Genomic DNA, 20,300 nt, shown 5'->3' with positions numbered 1-20,300 from the left:
CAGTGATCAAATAACGTACTCATGTAATCAATAGAAAAGTAGCTGTGTCTGATTGAGTATTTTAAAATTGTAATATAATCTAATTACAAGTACTTTTTTTTTTTTTTTAAATATGATTACATTTAATCAGTTACTACCCAGCACTGGTTACTTGTAATGCGTTACTCCCAACACTGCTCATTTCAGATGCACCTGAAAATCACCTGGTCGTTTTTTTCCACAGTCTGAAAACATCAATAAATCAATGAAGATTTCAGTCTGAGGTGCATTTTAAACATAATCAGAATTATCAACTAAATATTAAATCAATATACGAGCGTGAGTGTTTTTTACATAGCCTGAGTTGGGTTTCCACAGAGTTGTACCTTCACCAGTTGTAGAGACTCATGTTCAGATTTCAAAGACACACGAAGTTCAACTTGTATGAAGTTCTTTGTCTGCTGGTCAAATGGGAACAAACTCAATTGCATTTGCAATACTTGAAGCTGTATTATATTTTTTTGAAAATATAGTTTTCACATCATTTTATATTATTTTATTCATGGTTTGTTGTGTATTGTTGTGTTATTACTGTATTATGTTTAGTACAGGATCTCTTCAGTTAAAACTAAAAACGCATATCATCCACTCAAGTGGACAGAGCAATAAAAACATCAGAAAAAAATCCTTACTGAGGAAATCATAATTGTCAATTACTTGAGTACAACTGGAGGTACACAAAGCTGCATTATAACTCCCATTATAATCAATGAAGTTGTCGACGCTGTGCAATGAATCTTTTATCGACATCATTGTTGTACTTTGTTGGTTATAATAAAAGGATTCTAAATAAATCTTTGGTGAGACAGATTCATTTTGGAGGGCGCCAAAATATGCAGGAAAAGGCCTGATATATAACACATTTAATTGATCACATGCGTTAATCAATGTTAATTTTGACAGCATAAATTTTTCACATAATTCACCAATATTATGGTGCTCAAACATGTTATCTGCTTATACAGTTGATTATACAGCAATTATTCTTGATTTCTCTAGTCTGATTTTTTCCAAGTAAGTGTGTCTGATCCACTTAGAATGAAAAGATTAAAGAGGCCCTAAACTGTGTTCTGGTGTTTTATAGGACAAGCTTTTTGTTACATAAACAGGCTAAACATGCTTCAACAAAATCGGTTATAATCGCACTTTTGATGTGAAGAACTATTGTGAGAAACATCCTCTGTCAAACCAAAAGCATCAAGCAGATTGATATCCAGATGTTTAATGTCCCACGGTTCTGCAACATGTTTCTTGCTTCAATGAAAGAGAGAGGCAAAACAGAAGAGGGAAACGTCTATCGCATTGAGCCATGCCATGGTTAATGATGCCAGATAGAAAGACGGGAGACAGAAAAGAGATGGATAGGGGAAGAATGAGAGAGAATTGTGTATGCATCTGCTCTTTACATCAAACAGAGTTTGGAAGAAAAATATGAATGCGAGGATTTCATACGCGGTAATGATCAAGCTTCAATTAAAAGTAGGCCAGAAATGTCACGTTTTTACTCGTTATGTCAATCCATCCGTAAATAGAAGTATATACAGTATGACGTTTTTCACTGACATGTGTAATTACTGTGACACTAGCATCATGATTGGAATTGTTTTTAGCAAGTGGGGGGATGGGGGGGGGGGATGTGCAGGTTGGAGTAATGGACATGCCGAAAGGCCGTAAGGTCTTTACAATTGGTTGCGAAAGCTGCCTGTTCCACATAAAGATGTGCCGTAAGCTTAAATGCTATTAAAAGGGATAAATCCAACATAGACAATAGGTTTGTACCTTGTAGTCATAATCCTGTCAGCCCAATTCCCTTCTTTAACTGTAAAAATGGTGATAATGATATTAAGAATATTGCATTTGAAAGTATATTCAGAACTTAATTTATTCATTCATTCATTCATTCATTCACAAAATGGACACCTATGATGTCTGATGATGATATGAATGTCAACTCTGAAGGCTTTGATGCAAATACACTGTTTTTTCTCACTGTAACATGTCTGTCAACAACAATAAAATAATGACTAATGCTGAAACAAAATATTAAATTATAATTGTATTTTATTGCTATTGTAAAAAGTGCTGTCAAGCCATTAAAATTTTAATCTAACTTTTTTTCAGAATCTGCATCTGAAGTGGCATTTACAGGTATTTACACAGACTGTTTAATGCTGCTCTGAGCGGTGGCTTGAATGCAGTTAGACTTGCATAAATAATGCTATGAGATTAATGAGTTTTAAATGGGTATTAAAGGCATGGTTAACTCTTAAAAGAAAATGTTGTCATCATTTACTCACCCTCATGTTGTTCCAAACCTGTATGAGTTTCTTTGTTCACTTGAACACAAAAGAAGATATTTTGAAGAATGTTGTTAATCAAATAATTGATGGCACCCATTGAATTCCATATTCCATATTTCCATCAACTGTCTGGTTATCAATATTCTTTAAAATATCTTCTTTTGTGTTCATACAGGTTTGAAACAACTTGAGGGTGAGTAAGTGATGGCAAAGTTGTCATATGTGGGTGAACTATCCCTTTAATGGGTTTTAAAATGTTAATGTTGAAATATTAAATTATTGAAAAATGAAATGATACCAGGAAGCTATAAAACCGCCAGTAGGTGGTGGCAAGTCACTGTTTTAATGAGTGAGTCATCAGTCATTCATTCAACCAATTCATTCAAATGGCTGATTCATTCAGGAATTAAGCAAGTGAGACTGTCTTTATGAATGGGTCACTGAATCATTGGCTCACTCGATTCGTTAAGAAAAACACTGGATTCATTCAGTAACAAAATATTGCTGTGTGTTGCTCAGAGACGCACAACAGTTCTAAAGTGGCTTTTTTGGGACTATTTTCATTGGAGAAATTGAGCAAAGACAATACTGTGTATAAAATGTAGCACAAAATTAACCATGTTTATTGAACTGTTGTACAAAATCAATATCACATTTGCATATCGCTATATCATATTATACAAATATAAGACAAAAACCCATACAGGGGCATTTTTCCCCCTAATATCTTGAATTTTAGGGGCATTATAACTGCATTCTCATAGACTTCACCACAAAGCAAGTCGTTGCCCTGCATCATGTCTTTACTAAGCATGTAATGTATCATGACGTACAGGTCTGAGCTGGGTTGGGGGAGTTAAATGCATTAATCATTTTAACGCATTATTTTTTCCATAATTAATCTCACCAAATTAACACAAAAAATCGATAGACCTAATTGTAATTATACATATGTATATAGCATCACACCACGTCTTATTGCCATCTTCTTCCGGTCTAAAGAAATGACTTATATGTATGGTTAATGCTGATTGGCCAACGCAGTTGTCAACAAGAAACTTTTTTTCACCAATGATAAACCTTTCAGCATGCCCATTACTCCAAACTGCAGCTATTTAGGTTTCCTGGCCCCTCCCCCTGTTCTCCCATTGGTCAGACTAATGGATGGCCCCACCCACAGTTCACTGGATTTCACTGTTGCATCCAGCTCCACAGTGTTTAGGGAAATCAGACTTGTTATTTTAACTGTTGTCTCTGCCCATAAAGCTGAGATAGAAAGTATTTTAACAGCAAAATATATACACACTTTAATAAATGAGTCTATGTTGCTTTAGTCCTTTATCATTCTGTCTGTTTTCGTTATTCTCAGGCCTATTGAGTCAGGTTTGTATGGCAGGCAATTGTCATGCAGCTGAGAGAAAGTGTCTGCTGAAGCATCATCATTGTGATCAATGGCCCAATTCACTTTCCATCCAACTGTCAAGCATCAAACCCTGATGCTGAATACCATTTACTGTTAGGGAAGCAACAGTGGCTTGACTTTGATTAATAAACAAGCTTTTGATGCCACACGCCACTGCCACATTATCCATCTGACATTTTTTTAATTTCCTGATGGTACCAAAGCCTAAAGATTGAATCGGTTGTGCAGTGCAATCATAACAGAAAATATGAGCAGCATCTATATTTCTGCAAACTCTAAGAATGTTAACTAAGCATCAGTGGATATGTGAGAGAATGTTTTCAGAATTCATTTAGACATTGATCGCATGAATACGGAAATTATCTGAAATTTGTCATCAAAGTGTGTAGATGAGGCATTCTCAAGGTATTTGGTCTGGAAATAATAAAATACAACTAACCATACAATCATGCATAGAAAAATTTAAATTTAAATGGATGAAAATTCGGTAACATTTTAATTGAGTGTGACCTTGTTACACTACACATGTTACATGTATTTACTATACTAATAACTATAAATTATGCATAATTGCATGAAACTAACCCTAAACCAAACCCTCCTCCTAACCCTAAGTACATGTAGTTAATTAATATTACTCGGTACTTAAATATATAATTATACTGTAACAGGGACACATTAAAATAAAGTGTAACCAGAACTTCCTATTTATTTTGCTGTTGTCAAAATAGACCATAGAACTGTATTTTGTTGGAAATCCATTAGTCATTGAATAATATGGCCAATATATTATATTTGGCCCAGTGTTTGTTCCATACTGTATGTTAGACTGGTAAATCACACTTCCTATGTTGTTAATGCATTTACAAAATACACTATTATTCACTATTCAGCCTGCCATTTTGTTATTTTTCATTGTTGTTCATGGCAATATTAAAGTACTTTGATGCTTGAATTAAATGTTTTGTTGTTGCAATAAATCATGTTGCTATCCAGTGTAAAATCTTGGTACTGAAAGCAAAAATAAATAAAACAGAGAACCACTGCTCTATATGAGCAGTAAATTGACAGTTTAAACACATCAAGCATCTTCTGTTTTCTTATCTATAGAACTCTACTTATTGGGCTGTTTTATTGCAGATTCGATCGGACCAGGACAAAGAGATTGAGATCCGGTACAGTATAACAGGAGCCGGAGCAGACCAGCCTCCTAGTGACGTCTACATCATCGATCCTGTGACAGGGAAAATGTCAGTCACTAAACCTTTGGACAGAGAGGAGAGAGCCTCTTACCATGTAAGTGCTTCTCTTACCAGAGTTGGCTTGAGAATATCATTTTTTGCCCTATTCAGATCCTATTTAAAGTGGAACTGGCCTCAAACCCATTTAAGAAACATGCTCCAGTTTGCAAGAGTTGATGGCCTTTTGCCAGTTGGAATAAAACTAGAACTGCACTGTCTTGTCTGGACACTATTTGGACACTTGAGGCACTTTAAAACGTATATGAATCCCTTTAATTTATAGAACAAAAAAGCTAAATGAGGACAAAAATCTTTTTTTCAGACTTGGTTGAACATGTTTTTGTGTGTGTGTGTGTGTGTGTGTGTGTGTGTGTGTGTGTGTGTGTGATGATGATTTTTATACTGTACAAACTGTATATTCTATCCCCTAACCCTAAACCTACCCATTTCAAGAATTATTCTGTATGATTTATAAGCTGTTTTCCTCATGCGGACCAAAAAATGTCCCCGCAAGGACAAGGATGTCTCATATTGCCCTCTGTGTGGGGATATTTTGTCCCAATAACGTATGGTATACCTGAACCACACACACATGTGCACACGCATACACACAATGGATTTATTAAATTACATAAAAAATATTAAACCAAGTAACCTCTGCAAACAAATTATACTATCTTTTCCTGAACCAACCAACTTTTCTGAGATCGAGTAGTCTTTTCTGAGTAGAATTGGCTAGGTGGCGCAGTCACAAAAAAATTAGGGTCCTAGAAATGCGGTCATGAAACTGCAGCCTCCAGTATTGCAGGAATATAGTATTTGACGTATGAAGTCGGTTCACACATTTCACATTTGGGTAACACTTTATATTACGACCCGCAAAGAACTTCGTAAGTAAACCGAAATTACGGTGTACGTTTCTGTAATTATAGTGTACCTCCGTGTAGGTATAAGGGAACAATATGTTAAGTTTTGGGTAATAAAGGTGTACAACCAGATATACAAGCAAATTATTTATAATGTAATTATTTTAAAACTAACAGGTACCTATTCTGTTAATATATTCCAGGCAAAAATTGTACGTCTGTTGTATATAAAAGTATTTATCACATTTTTGGCAAAATATGTTCTTGTGCTTTGTCTCGTAATCGGTCCTCATTTATGTCCAAGAGACTCAATAATAATCTTTTACATTTTAATCCTTTAATTTTTCATATTATAAAAAGGGTTGTGTGCTGCTGCGCATCCATGTGTGATAAGCAAACGCGCATTGTCATCCCGTATGGTCCCGTATTACTAATGCGCTCATTAAATAACAAAAACAATATTGCGCCATTTACTTTAGACTTTAGAGCAGGTTTTAGTTGGTCAATGGCGTAGTCTATTTTAGTTGCCTCAAAATAGCAACACGCCAGCAATGTGCCTGAACACACCTCATTTTCAGACCAGAACGCCCATGGGCGCAAATGCATTTGCTGTTTAAACAACATGGCGCTAAACGTGAAAATGATCATTGCGCCCAACTTCGGAAGAAAACTGAAGACATGAAAAAAGAAAATAAGCTGCTACCTATAAAAAATAAGTTTTTTTTTTTGTACAATTTGTTTAAACCAATATTTGTTTTCTCTGTTCAACTGTTGGCGATTATTGTTATTTATACACTTTGTACAGTGTGATTTCAAGATTATTTCTGTTCTGTTTACAGTTTTTACAGTGTTGATGTCATTTCAACATTGTGATTGTTTATTGTTAAACTTGTTTTAATAAATGTTTTTGGTTTAATTGTGCTACTGTTCTTTTACAAGTACTAATTTAGAAATTTGTTGATAATGCTAATGGTAAAGCTAGGTTTGTCTGTTTCAGAACACTGGTTTAATGTTGTATTTACCCTGTAACTACACAGAACAAGGGGATAACAAGCGCCACTTTAATTTACAGCCCGCAGGAGTTACACTTACCCTGTAACTACACAGAACAAGGGGGTAACAAACACTACTTACTATGTAACAATACGAAACAACACTATTTGCACAGTAATTACAGAGAAAGGTACTCTTATAAAAAAAATAAAAATAAAAAAAAAACGTTTTAATTACACAGTATATTTGCCCTGACATTTAAGTGTCATTGCAATACAATGTGATAAGGTAAGTACTAAGTACTACATGGTACGTTCTAAATTAAAATCATAGCAGAAACTAATTTTTTTGGGCTTAACGTTAAGTAGTTTAGTAAGAAAAGCCAATAAATTCAATTTTTATCATACTGTGCTTACATGCAGCCATATATATATATAAGTTTAATTTACAACCCACAGATGTCAAAATTACCCTGTAACTACATTGCACAAGAACATATTTTGCCAGAAATGTGATAAAAACTTTTATATACAACAGATGTACAATTTTTGCCTGGAATATATTAACAGAATAGGTACCTGTTAGTTTTAAAATAATTACATTATAAATAATTTGCTTGTATATCTGGTTGTACCCCTTTATTACCCAAAACTTAACATATTGTTCCCTTATACCTACACGGAGGTACACTATAATTACAGAAACGTACACCGTAATTTCGGTTTACTTACGAAGTTCTTTGCAGGTTGTATATCTGCTTGTTACCCCTTTATTACCCAAAACGTAATTATTGTTCCCTTATACCTACACGGAAGTACACTATAATTACAGAAACGTACACCGTAATTTCGGTTTACTTACGCAGTTGTTTGCGGGTCGTAATATAAAGTGTTACCCACATTTGTGTTCCATAGAATTTTACAACCAGAAAGTATAAATACCTTTTGTCCCTATTTTGAGCAATATGTTTCTTGCTTCATATCATAACAGTAAAATAAATGTCATTTTTTATATATATTTTGTCATGTATTGCCAATAGATAGTGGCTTGTGGCCAAATACTTTTTGCTGCCAGTGTATATATATAAACTATAGTTTTGAATGAATATAAATATATATTTTTTATAAACTTTTTATCTTGTTGTTCAGGATAACTTTTAATCAGACCCACAAACTCAGAGATCTGACTTGATTGCAAAACTGATTGGCTCCAGAAAGCTGTAGCCATCAAAAACAAGAGCAGTTGCCTTGTCAGCCTATATATCAAAGACAAAACTACAGACAAAGCTACTGCTTGTTAAGCAAAGTTTGCAGAACTCTTAAAATTCATATTTCATTGTGCAATTAAGTCTATTCAAACTGCTTTCAATGCATTAAAAACAAATCGTTTCGGACCTGCTGGCTGGCGTCACTTGTTAAGAGTGCTTTTTTTGTTTTGTTTTTGTTCCTGCTATTCTGTTTATGCTGCTCTTTTTTATGAATAATGTGAAGAAGAAAAGCTAGAGACAAAGAAAAGAATTGCTTTGACACATCAGGTTTTTTTTTTTTTTTCAGTTAGTCAAACTGTCAATTAGACGAAGGTTCAGTAGAAACGTGCAGATGAGAGAGTGGGAGAGAGAAAGAACGGGAGTGAAATAGTGTTGAATTGTCAGAAGTGATGAGTATGCAACTCCCAATGCTTCAACTCAACTGGGGAATCAAATCAAACAGCGACCCTGCCCCCTTATGTTTCTGCCTGTCACCCCACCTCTGTCACAAGCAGGGCTGCCAGCCAGCCTTCCCTCTGCCACATCTTCCCCCGACTGTCATTCACTCACACTCTCCTAACACAACACATTGCTCTTGATTCTCACGGTTGTTCCTTACAATTATAACTGCCTCTTTATCTCAGCAGTTTTGCAGGAAGTGTCAATAGGCCCTTAGTATATATTTAGATGCTATAAAACGAGGTCTTCTCTGTTTGAGGCTCCTACTTTTGACATATGCCTCCCTTTCTCTCTCACTCCTTCTCTTTTCTCTTAACTCCCCGGTCCATTGAGCAGTAGATGATGTGGCACCGTTCGTCTACCTATCAGTCTAAATTACGGCTAGGCTTGTCTCACCAGGTGTGTGCGTAAGTGTGTCTGCATATCTGAATAAGTCAGCACCCGCGGTGGTTAAGTTAGCGGCTGTGTGTGTGCGAGTGCATACATTTTCTAAAAGTAGAAAGCTGCCTATGGAGGTATGAGACTGTAGGCCGCCCCAAAAGGTAGGTAACTTAATTATGCTGTCTCTTAAGATACCTCGTTCGAGCCAAATCAAAGATCGTTCTGCATAAATCCTCTATGGAGAAGGCAATGCTAGAATGCATTGTGGCATGCTCAGTTAAAAAAAGATATAATATACATTTAACATATAATGTATGTATATATAATATTTATACTCTACCGGTCAAAAGTTTAGGGTCGGTAACATTTTTTATATTGTCTCTTATCACCATCTCTTATGCACTTATTTGATAAAAAAAATTCAATAAAAGCAGTACTATTGTAAAATATTATTACAGTACAATTTAAAATAATACAAATAATTTATTCCTGTGATGGCAAAGCTGAATTTTCATTACTCCAGTCTTCAGTGTCACATGATCCTTCAGAATCTAAAATGCTGATTTGGTGCTCAATTGTTATCAATTATTATTGGTGCTCAATTATTAATAAAGGTTATTATTGTCAGTGTGACACTTTTTTAGCATTTCTTTTTTTTTTATGATAGAAAGAACAGCATTTATTTGAAATGGAAGCCTTTGTATCACTATAAATGTCTTTATGTCACAGTTCGTGGTAGACAACGCAGACGAAGATGAAGAATACGGTTCAAAGATAGTCTTTAATGATAATCCACAGGTATATCCAAAACAAGGCAGAAAAGTACAACATAACATAAGCGTATCTACTCGTGTAGGGATAGACGAAACGGATAAAACAAGAGAAACACACATGAACTTAAATACCAAAGATAACAAGGTACACACACCTGAACAGAATGACAAATAATAAGGTAACCATGACAAAAAAGGGTTAGCTGCCGCTTTTAAAACGAGAACTAATGAATACCAACTAAAAGTCTATGAAAACGAAACTAAGACAAGAAAACTGAATGTCTGTTACACTTGATCAATTTAACGTGTCTTTGCTGAATACAAATAAATAATGTATAAATTTGAATAATTTCAGAAGGATCATTTGACAGTAATAGCTGCTGAAAATTGCAGATATTTTGACATTTCACAATATCACGGTTTTTACTATTGTATTTGTTAATATATATATATATATAAAAGGTTAAATTATGAATATAAAAATGACACCGTTTTATACCCTGCACCCCTTTCACTTATATGTATTCACTGATGATTAGTACGGTTTGTATTTGTATTTTATATATATATATATATATATATATATATATTGGCAGCGAGACAACTCACTAGGGTTTGAAAGAGAGCTAATGTTTATGATTATCAGTGTGTATGAGTGTAAATGCATGTTTACGTTCAGTTAGACACTGCTTGCAGTCAGTGAGTCAGGACGATAGGCGTATGAGCACTGGTAAGGTTAAGTGGTCCCTCGGGTGTTGTGCAGGCCCTCTGTTACTCACCATAATATCCATATGATACCTTATATCTAATATCTGTTCACAAATACCACTAACTAGTGCAGACAGCCCAGATTTATACAGTACCTATTGCTTTTTACGTAACATAGGAGGAGGCCGATTCAGTTAGAGCCTTCTTGAGTAGAATACAATGCTTATTTATCAGCACATCACAAGGGCCAGGATTGGTGTCTCCGGTGCTGCAATTGATCGCAGTCATGAACTTATTAAAAGGACAATCCCCCTGGAGCAACCTGAGGTTAACAATAGTGATGGCTCATGGTTAACAACAATTGTGTTAACAATAGTGATGACTCCCTCATCACAGGAACCAAACCAGCAACTGGATGTTTAAAGCTGACCTACTCAACATAAAATGAAAATATATGTTTAAAGTCAACATAAAATTCAAATGGACTAGATTTACTTTCATAACGCTTACAAAATACTTTCATAATATGCTCTTGTTGTGTAATATTCACCAATGAATGTCATTGAAAAGTTGGTTGCTCTTTACAGTACATGTACTTACATGTACTTGCAGTGTACTTACCTGAGAAAGTACTGGGTAAAATAAGGTAACTACATGGGTTAAGGTTAGGTTTAGGGGTAGGTTCAGGGTTAATACCTACTGTAGTTATCACCCAGTTATTGTAATTACTCTAAGTACATAGTATGTACATGGGGAACTGGACTGTAATATAAAGGGATACCAAAAAGTTTGTTTTCGTAATACATTAGCATTAAAAATGTGGGGGTCAGTAAGATTAAAAAATATACATTTTTAGCATAAGTCTTTTCTGCTCACCATTGCTGCATTTATTTTATGAAAAAGACACATATTATTACAATTTAAAATAACTATTTTTACATATTTTACAAATACATTTTCTAATTTGATGGCAAAGCCATTACTCCAGTCTTCAGTGTCACGTGATCTTTCAGAAATCATTCTAATATACTGATTTGGTGCTCAAGAAACATTATTACTGCAGAATATCGTATCAATATCAATATCAATATCGTATTACTGCAGAAATTAATACAGAATCTCAATGTTCCTGTGTATAATGTATGGAGCAATGCAACCCTCTTATTTGGGATGTAATTCTGGTGAGGGATTTTGGGATAATAGTTTTATTTAGTGCGTGCACATGTAATTCTGTAGTGAATAAATTCCAAGAAGAGAATTTTGAAGCTAATCCAGCCTTAAACCTTTCCTCTATCCCTCTCTTTTTTTCGCTCTCGGTCTCTTTCTTATGCGATCTCTTGCTCTTTTGAAAGCGTGATACATTTTTTGGAGGATTCTGATGAATAGAAAGTTCAAAATAGTAAACATTTTAAATGTATTTACAGTCACTTGTGGTCAATTTAATGCATCATTTCTGAATTAAAGTATTATTCTTAAATAAATTTTAAAAAATACACTATTTTACATTTGTACATTATTACACTGATGTAATAATTTGCTCTGCCACTTTATTTAACAGGAGAAGTGGCATGAATGTACAGAGTTACATTTTTAAACATTATGGAAGTAATATAGGTTGCAAATGCTGTTTTTCATGTTGACATAAACCACTGGATTTTTTATTGTTAAACAAGCATTATGTAAATTCACTTTTAAGTCTTTCTCAAAGTTTCTCCATAATTGGCCCAGAACTGTTAAAACCTGTGAACGGCAAACAGGCTCAAATGTCTAATTAAAGCAAGGACATTTGACTAACTGTATTGATTGTGTTTTGTTCATAAGTGAGTCTTTGTAATAATGACCACTTTGATAATATTAATGATGAAAGGGTGCGGTGGGGGTACACAACACTAAAAAACCTTAGGAAACACTGCCCTATGCTCAAAATGATCATGGTAAATGTGCTGCAGGCATGAACACTGACCCTCTATCTCTAGTTTTCCCTCATTTTGTGAGTTTCCAATAGTTTTTCTTCACTGCCCACAAGTCTCCCACCACTAGAGTGTGTTGCAGAATTTAAGAGCTGATGGCTTTGACACAGTGGCAAGAGAAGAAAATAAACAAAGGGATAAAGAACTAGAGGAGGATTCTCTGTTTCTCTGCCCATCTCTCTCTGTCGCTGTCTAATATTTCAGTTGTGTCAGCTAGCATGTTAATAATGCCATTAAGCCACACATTTGCAGTCCGCACGCTCCCGTGGGTCGACAGATCAAAGATGCAGTGTCTCAGCCACTAACAACAGACAATCTCACACATATCTACATGCTCACACTCTCTCTCTCACACACAGCCAACCCTTGCAGAATGCTAAGCACAGCAGCTGAGGAAACAGATTTTCCTGTTGTGCGTCTTTATTTATTTGTTTGCTTGACAGTTAGTTTTGCCGTGCACAACAAAAACCTGTCGTCTCGGGGCAATATTAAATGAGAGCTTTTGGCGGCAGGTGTCGTATTACTGCAGAAATGCATATAGAATCTCGATGTTCCTGTGTATAGCGTATGGAGCAATGCAACCCTCTTATTTGGGATGTAATTCTGGTGAGGGATTTTAGGATAATAGTTTTATTTAGTGTGTGCACATGTAATTCTGTAGTGAATAAATTCTAAGAAGAGAATTTGAAGTTAATCCAGCCTTAAACCTTTCCTCTATCCCTCTCTTTTTTCATATATATATATATATATATATATATATATATATACTGTGTATTTATATATATATACTGTATGTATTTTCTTAATTAAATTTTTTTGGTTAAGCTAAACTCCATCTCACACTCTCTTCTTCTGAAAGTCCTCTGAATTATAACTCATGGATTTCAGATAGGAACAAGGCAAGGCAACACCGTCCCAACGGATCCCGTATCTAACTTGTATGAAATATGAATGTAATTTCCATTCAGTGCCTCCGCCGAGTACGCTGAGACCTTAAATGCCTCTGAGTTTCTTAAATCTGATTTAATATCAGTTGCTGTGCTTTCCACAGAAGCCTCTGCAGAGGTGAAGTTATGGGCAAATTATGAATTGTTAATTAATGTGCTTTTATTGTTGTCTCGTCCACAGCTCAGAGCCCATGCAGTGGATATTAATGGGAACCAAATGGAGCCTCCTATTGATCTGTTCATTTATGTCATTGACATGAATGACAACAGACCCGAGTTCAAGAATCAGGTCTACAACGGATCAGTCGCTGAATGGTCCAAACCTGGTACGTATCCACAATAAAGGTCATGGTAATGATTATACTCTTGATGATGACAAAGTTGTGATGATTTTTTCAGTTTATAATTTAATTTCTTATGTCATCAAGGAAAAGCATTTCTGTTATGACAGCTCTCAGATTGTTTGGCATGGTAATGGGTATGACAGTGTTGATAAGCTTGGTCTTGGTGGAATAGATCTGCTATGCCTGCTGCTGCTGTAGGTTATTGCTGCTGCTGCAGCTTCAAAACAAGTACAGGACTTGCTGCTGTCAATACATACACGACACGCTGCTGTGAGCAAGTAAGACATGTAGCTGCTGTACAATATAGCGTACATGAATTACCCTCAGCAGATCTATACAGGTGGAGCTGGGGAAGGTGGAGGGTTTCTGAAAGTGCGCTGCACTGCTAAGCAAATGCTATCCAAGTATTTTAAGGTTGAGTAAGCCATTGAGTACTCATTGGCTACTGATACAGCAGGAACCAATCAGCTGTGCCCTATAGATAACGATGTGCAAGCAGGTTGAGTTAAAGACCTATCAGCCCACTCCATCTATAGTTTTATGACAGAACTTTGTATAAGGTAATGATGAATTACATGAATTACAATGTTGGTAATAAAATTGACTTAAATCATCATCACCAGCTTATGGCATCATTTCATATGCAGGTTTAATATACATTCTATTATTTGTAATATTATTTGGTTATAATATTTTTTTATTATTAAGATTGTTATTTTAATATATTAAGTTACACTGTTATTATATTATGATATATGCAATGATGTGTGTGTGTGTGTGTGTATATATATATATATATATATATATATATATATATATATATATATATATATATATATATATATATATATAAATAACTCATATATAATTAACTTGTGTTTATGTCGCTCAAATAGTGCGCTTGCCCAGCTACAGAGAAACTAGTAGCCAAACAAATGACCAATCCTGAGTGGCGATGTCACTACACGCACTCTACCAGTACCGTTATATTTCACAGAATTACGGCCTGAAAACCGTATAATCGTGCCGTGCCTAACCAGTCTCAAATGGAAATATAACTGGAACCATTCCGTACCGTTCTTAGAACCGTTTGGCTCAATGGTGGAAAACTGCTAATGAATGATATGTTCAAATGTTGATTATGGATTTGTGTGCACAGCGGACAATAACAGGATATATGCGCTGATTGTTATTTTTAAGATGTGGTATGAGATAAGGGGGTATGTGTCAGATTATTATTATTATCATGTAATAATTCAAGATGGGAATCTTATGCTTTCCCTTGATGATTAATTGAAAACCCCATCTGAATCCCTCCTTTCTGTGAACGCTTCTCTGTGCTCTTTGAACCAGCGTTCCCGGTGTGTCTTAACAAACACAGGTTCAGATTCTTCCTTTATTCTCCACCTCTTCGGTTTGTTAGGCATCAGAGTCGACTGGCTGAGCAGCGAAAGCATGGACTATGAGTCAGATTGGGTCTAACTTTTGTAATGTTATGGCCCAAATAGCTTGCCTCTGAGGACAAAACTTTAGTCTTTATTTTGTTGAGCTCTCCTCAAAGAAAACTTGATTCTCATGGGAATTCATAAACAAAGAGAAAAAAGAGCAGCACAATATTTTCTGTTTCCCTTCAGTAGAGCATGGGTCTGCTCCACGCCAAACGAGCACTGTAAATTAGCCAAGGAAAACGGATGTGTTACAGGCTGTTCCATTATCCCTCTGCTGTCCATGCTGACATCCTCCATGTTTTATGTGAGTTAAATACATGAAGTCCTGGCGAATTTAAGCTAAACTCCGCTCTCGTCCCTAGTGAGACCACAGTTAATCTCATTGCCTTGAAAATGGCAATGCCAATATTGCACGTTGATCTTCTGTGATCACAAGGATTTAATCACAGCAGATGTTTTGTATATTTTAAACGTGAACGTTGAAGGAAAATGTTTATCAGTTTAACTCACCAAGGGAAGCTTAGACCAAACAGATGCTCATATCAGAGTGTCTCTGAAGTATTACAGCGGATTTTCCATCAGCCCTTGCACTACAGGCCACGTTCAAAGAGGAGCATGCAGGGAAGTGTCCTTATCACCAGCCACAGATGTATGTGAACTTATCAGATCAATTCAACTGAGAGATACAACTTTAAATGATACATTACTTATTTCAGTGCCAACGTAATACCTATTTGGAGGTGTAGACACACAAGAGTAATTGAATTGTGTTTGTTGCTGCCTAAACACAAGTAATCACCCAATTACTACGCATTTAGAAGACTGATCCAATTTAAGTTTAATCCAATTCATCGGTGATTCAGACCTGGATCAAATTAAACTGTTTAGTGTGAATCCAGCCTTTTTTTTCCATGAGTGCTGATGCACTGGCATGACTGCAAACTAAAAAGTGTAGTAAAAAGTAAGTTAATATTATTTTGCACTTCATGTCAAGTCAATTAAGCTTTTATTTTCATAAAATGTGTGTAGATGTGGAAATTGTGGTTCTCTTACAGATCCTGGAGGTAATTTTACATAAAACTATTTTAAATTTTAATGTTGATCCTGTCAACTTTCTTAATTCATGTTTCTGGTCTTATTTTGAAAGATTAATTCCAAAGAAAATTGAATGACATTCACCAATGTTTGTTTTTTATGTATTTATGTATTACTAAGGCTGGCATAGACTAGTAGGGTAGTCGACTACCTCAAGCACTTGTCTTTCTTAACACTATTTTTTTTTTTAATGTTTTTTACAATACATATAAGAGATGTAATTGTTGCAAACATTGGGCTGTCAATTAATAAACACTTGTTGACACAAACTATAATTTTTTTTAACAGTAACATAAACCACGAGTACTCGAGTAGTTGACAAGTAACTGACTAGCATAAATCAGTAGTTATTACAAGACAAACATTGGTGCATGTTTTCCCATTTTCTTTCAAGATTCTTTTTAGGCTGAAGTTCTATCCCACATTTTGTCTCCATTTAACTATTTGCTCTATTATGATAGTAAAATGTGTCGCGACATAATATATGGAAATCGTGAGATAATATTACAACACCAGAACAGAACATGGGCTTGGGATCAGTGTATTCAGAGAGAAATATACATTTTGGTTCAGATAAAGTGATGTGGATATTGTGGAATGGATGTTTGCAGTGTATTAAAATTTAGTATTCTGTAAGGAGGTTATAAATACAGTTTGTTTTTTGTTTTTTTCAGACTTATCCTGTTTTAGTAACAATCAATGAAGCAGTTAAGGCTGTTCTCACATTCTCAAAGACATAGAAAGTTTTCTTGTACTTTCCATAATAATTAACCATAATTTTCAAAGTCAGCTGCACTACGCAATGATGGTGTTCAGAAAACTCATGTTTGCGAGCTTGAGGAACTGCTCTAGCCAATTATCCGTTTAAATGATTTCCCCAAACTATTCTGTTGTTTTGCATTTTACTGGTCTCAAAAATCAACATTGATCCTGCCTCGTATTTTAGTCACATGTATCCTTGTTTACTTTCCTTTCTGTTCTCCTGCCTAAATAACCAGCAACAAGGGGATATTTTCGCTGTCTGTTGCAGATAAAAACAAGCCACACCAAAAGAGCGGCACGGTTAGAAAATGTAGTTTTCGCACATCCAGCTCACACAACCGATAAGGAAATGTGCTAACAGTGGATGATAGGACGCTACTCAACACTCAGCCTCAGACAGCTGGCTATAGGGGTTAATTAGGCCCTGACGTCCGCACACGAGAGGGAAGAAGAGAGAGCAAAAGTGAGCGCTGAGAGGAGAGAGGAATGTTTCAATCAGTTTAATGGACTTAAAGTAGGCGTCTGCCTCTGGCTCTTTTTTGCAGAAAAAGTCATTTGCCTCTTCATAGTCCTCAAAGGACTCCATATGGCTACGGCCCCGACAAAACAGATTTGCTTTGAAAGGCTCACCGTGAGGGTGGTGTGAGACAGTGCTGAGTGTAATCTGCAGTGGAAAACAGAGTGATAACAGCTTGGAGGACTGGTTTAGTCTGGCTAGCAGCTTGTCTCGGATGGACAGCCATGTATAGAGAGCTTTTATGTCGTATTTTCAATGTAAGCACGTTGTGATCCAGCCGTACCGTAAGCAAGAGAAGAATACTTATTTTCACATCAGACAGCCTTGAAATGGGAAAAGATTGGAAAGAATAAGTTGCTTTTAACCAAGCCGGCGCTTCAAGGGTAGGTTTCCATTCAGTTTCAGTTTCAGTTTCAGTTTAGTTTATTTATCCCTTAGGAAATTAGTTTTGCACAGGTGCCACACATCACATAAACACAAGAACGCACAAGTAGACAAGTTAAAAAAGGCAAATGGTTACAGACTATTCAACATTAAAATAGCAGTTGGTATAAATGAGTTTTTGAACCTCTTGGTAGGAGCTAGGAGACTCACAATCACAGTATCATCTGCAAACTTTAACATATACCTATTGTCAAATGTGCTCCTACAATCATTTGTGTACAAAATAAAAAGCAGAGGGGAAAGAACACACCCTTGAGGGGAACCAGTAGAAGAACATAACTTGGAAGAAAGCAAACCATTGACTCTCACACACTGAGTCCTGTTCGATAAGAAAATGACAATCCATCCTACTAAATTAAGATCAAGGTTAAATAATCTGACAAGTTTATCAGCTAACACGTGTGGCCTAATTGTATTAAATGCGGATGAGAGGTCAATGAAAGCTAGTCGTGCCCTTGTTTTTGGGGTCTCCAGATGTTGAGCTACTAAACGTACAAGAGTAGTTATGGCATCCTCAACACCCCTCCCTGCTCTGTACGCAAACTGGAGAGGATCTAAATTGTCTTCTACATGCTTCAATATCTCCTCTCTCACGATTTTCTCAGATGTTTTCATCATCAGAGAGGTGAGGGCTACCGGTCTAAAATCATTTAAAACCTTCAGACTCCTGCATTTCGCCACAGGAACAATTGTGGCATGTTTCCAGATTTGTGGGACGATTTGCATTTTTTAAGAGACATGTTAAAAATCTATGTAAATATGCCACTTAACTGTAAATTACACGCTCTCAACACCTTAACACTAATATTATCTGGTCCAGGGCTTTTTTTTTAAACTTTTATCCTTTTAAAAAACCTAGCCACCGTGGGAGCATCGATATTAAACGCCATATTACTTTGCCAAGAATCATACTTCACATTATCATCATCCACATTAAATCTTAAATAAAATTTAAGTTAATTCGCTAAACACACATTAGATGTATGCCCATTTAAAGATACCATAGTTCTATTACTTTCCTGTAAACCTGTCATTAATTTCATTCCATCCCAAACCGCCTTTTGATCAGCATTTAAGAATATTTTTTCTATTTTTTCTTTGTAATTATGTTTTGCCTTCACAATAGCTGCTCTTACTTCCTTCCTAATAATAGAATAAGCAACTTTATCACCACTTTTAAAAACAACACTTTTTTTCCTTAAGAAGATTTTTCAATTCTGCATTAAACCAGGGCTTATTATTTGAATGCCGGATAATAACCTTAGTATGAATCACATTGTCAACACAGAATGAAATATAACTACACACCACATCAGTCCACTTGTTTATATTATCCGACGATGCTTGAAAAACAGACCAGTCCGTACACTCAGAGCATCCTTGTAGGGCCAATATACCATCCTCATTCCATACCTGGGCCGTCCATGATTCTGTGTCTCTCCTTTGCAGCACAGTCTTATATGTTGGGAACAGGTGCACCACACTGTGGTCAGAGGAGCCCAATCGGTTTCCATTCTCAGGCTGGTTATGTTAAACTTGTTAAAACTAATGACTCCCCAATTTCTTATATACCTGTGAAAGAGAGAGGCTGCCGACCAGCATGCGTCTAATGAAAGGAGGAATTTTGAGCTTCAATGGTTTAAGTCGAAAAGCAATTACAGCATTGAATTAGTTTTCAAATTAAAAAGCAATTGAAAAGGCCCAGGGGTTAACTGTTTCCTGCATGGTCATCTCTCTCACTTTTACACATAAAGAGCATTTAATCCCGTTACAGAATGGCACTCATTGAAAATTGAAGGCGACAGAGTTGACATGCAACTCTTTTGTCTTCTTCATCCCTCCGCATGTGCTCGCTCACTCTCTGGTTGTTCAAAAATTGATGTAGCCCTATCAGAAGAGGGCTTAATTGTTTTTCTTCTCCCTTCGCTCATTTCTTCCTTTTCCTCTTTCTCATGGGGCGTAGTGACAGATTCTGCTCTGAAACTTAATGAACTTTGAAATAGAACTCTCAGCCACAATTATCCCCTCGTAGGTGTGTTGTCACAAAATGATGACACTATCTCCGCACAATTACAGCTGGGCTGGATAAACCTGCGAACGCGCGAGGTCTCGCGCAAAGCTCAACGTGCGGCCGCTCCCCTCGGACCGGCTTTCTGGGTCAGCGGGGCCATTAATATTAAATGACAGAAGTGACGGGAACACAGGAGCGACAGAATGACATTAACACGGAATGACAGGGTGACATTTTGCCCACGTCGCAAGGAGGTTTATCCTCTGTTTCTTCTATTTCGAGACCCCTAATTGCTCACTCACATTTGAGATGGTGTGAGACAAGCTCTCAGAA

The 20,300-nt window shown here is 36.0% G+C and overlaps 1 protein-coding gene across 1 annotated transcript in view; it reads left to right on the top strand.

Moving 5' to 3' along the window:
- Positions 1–20,300, top strand: part of cdh4 (cadherin 4, type 1, R-cadherin (retinal)) — a 233,402-nt gene that overhangs the window by 173,545 nt on the left and 39,557 nt on the right. Inside the window, exons 6-7 of the mRNA XM_084101096.1 lie at positions 4,903–5,058; positions 13,528–13,672. Coding sequence (XP_083957222.1) covers positions 4,903–5,058; positions 13,528–13,672 — 301 coding nt within the window. The remainder of the gene's footprint in view (positions 1–4,902; positions 5,059–13,527; positions 13,673–20,300) is intronic.

Source organism: Abramis brama (assembly GCF_963993115.1).
Source record: "Abramis brama genome assembly, chromosome: 23".
Lineage (NCBI taxonomy): Eukaryota > Metazoa > Chordata > Actinopteri > Cypriniformes > Leuciscidae > Abramis > Abramis brama.
This window is presented reverse-complemented; position numbering and strand designations above follow the sequence as displayed.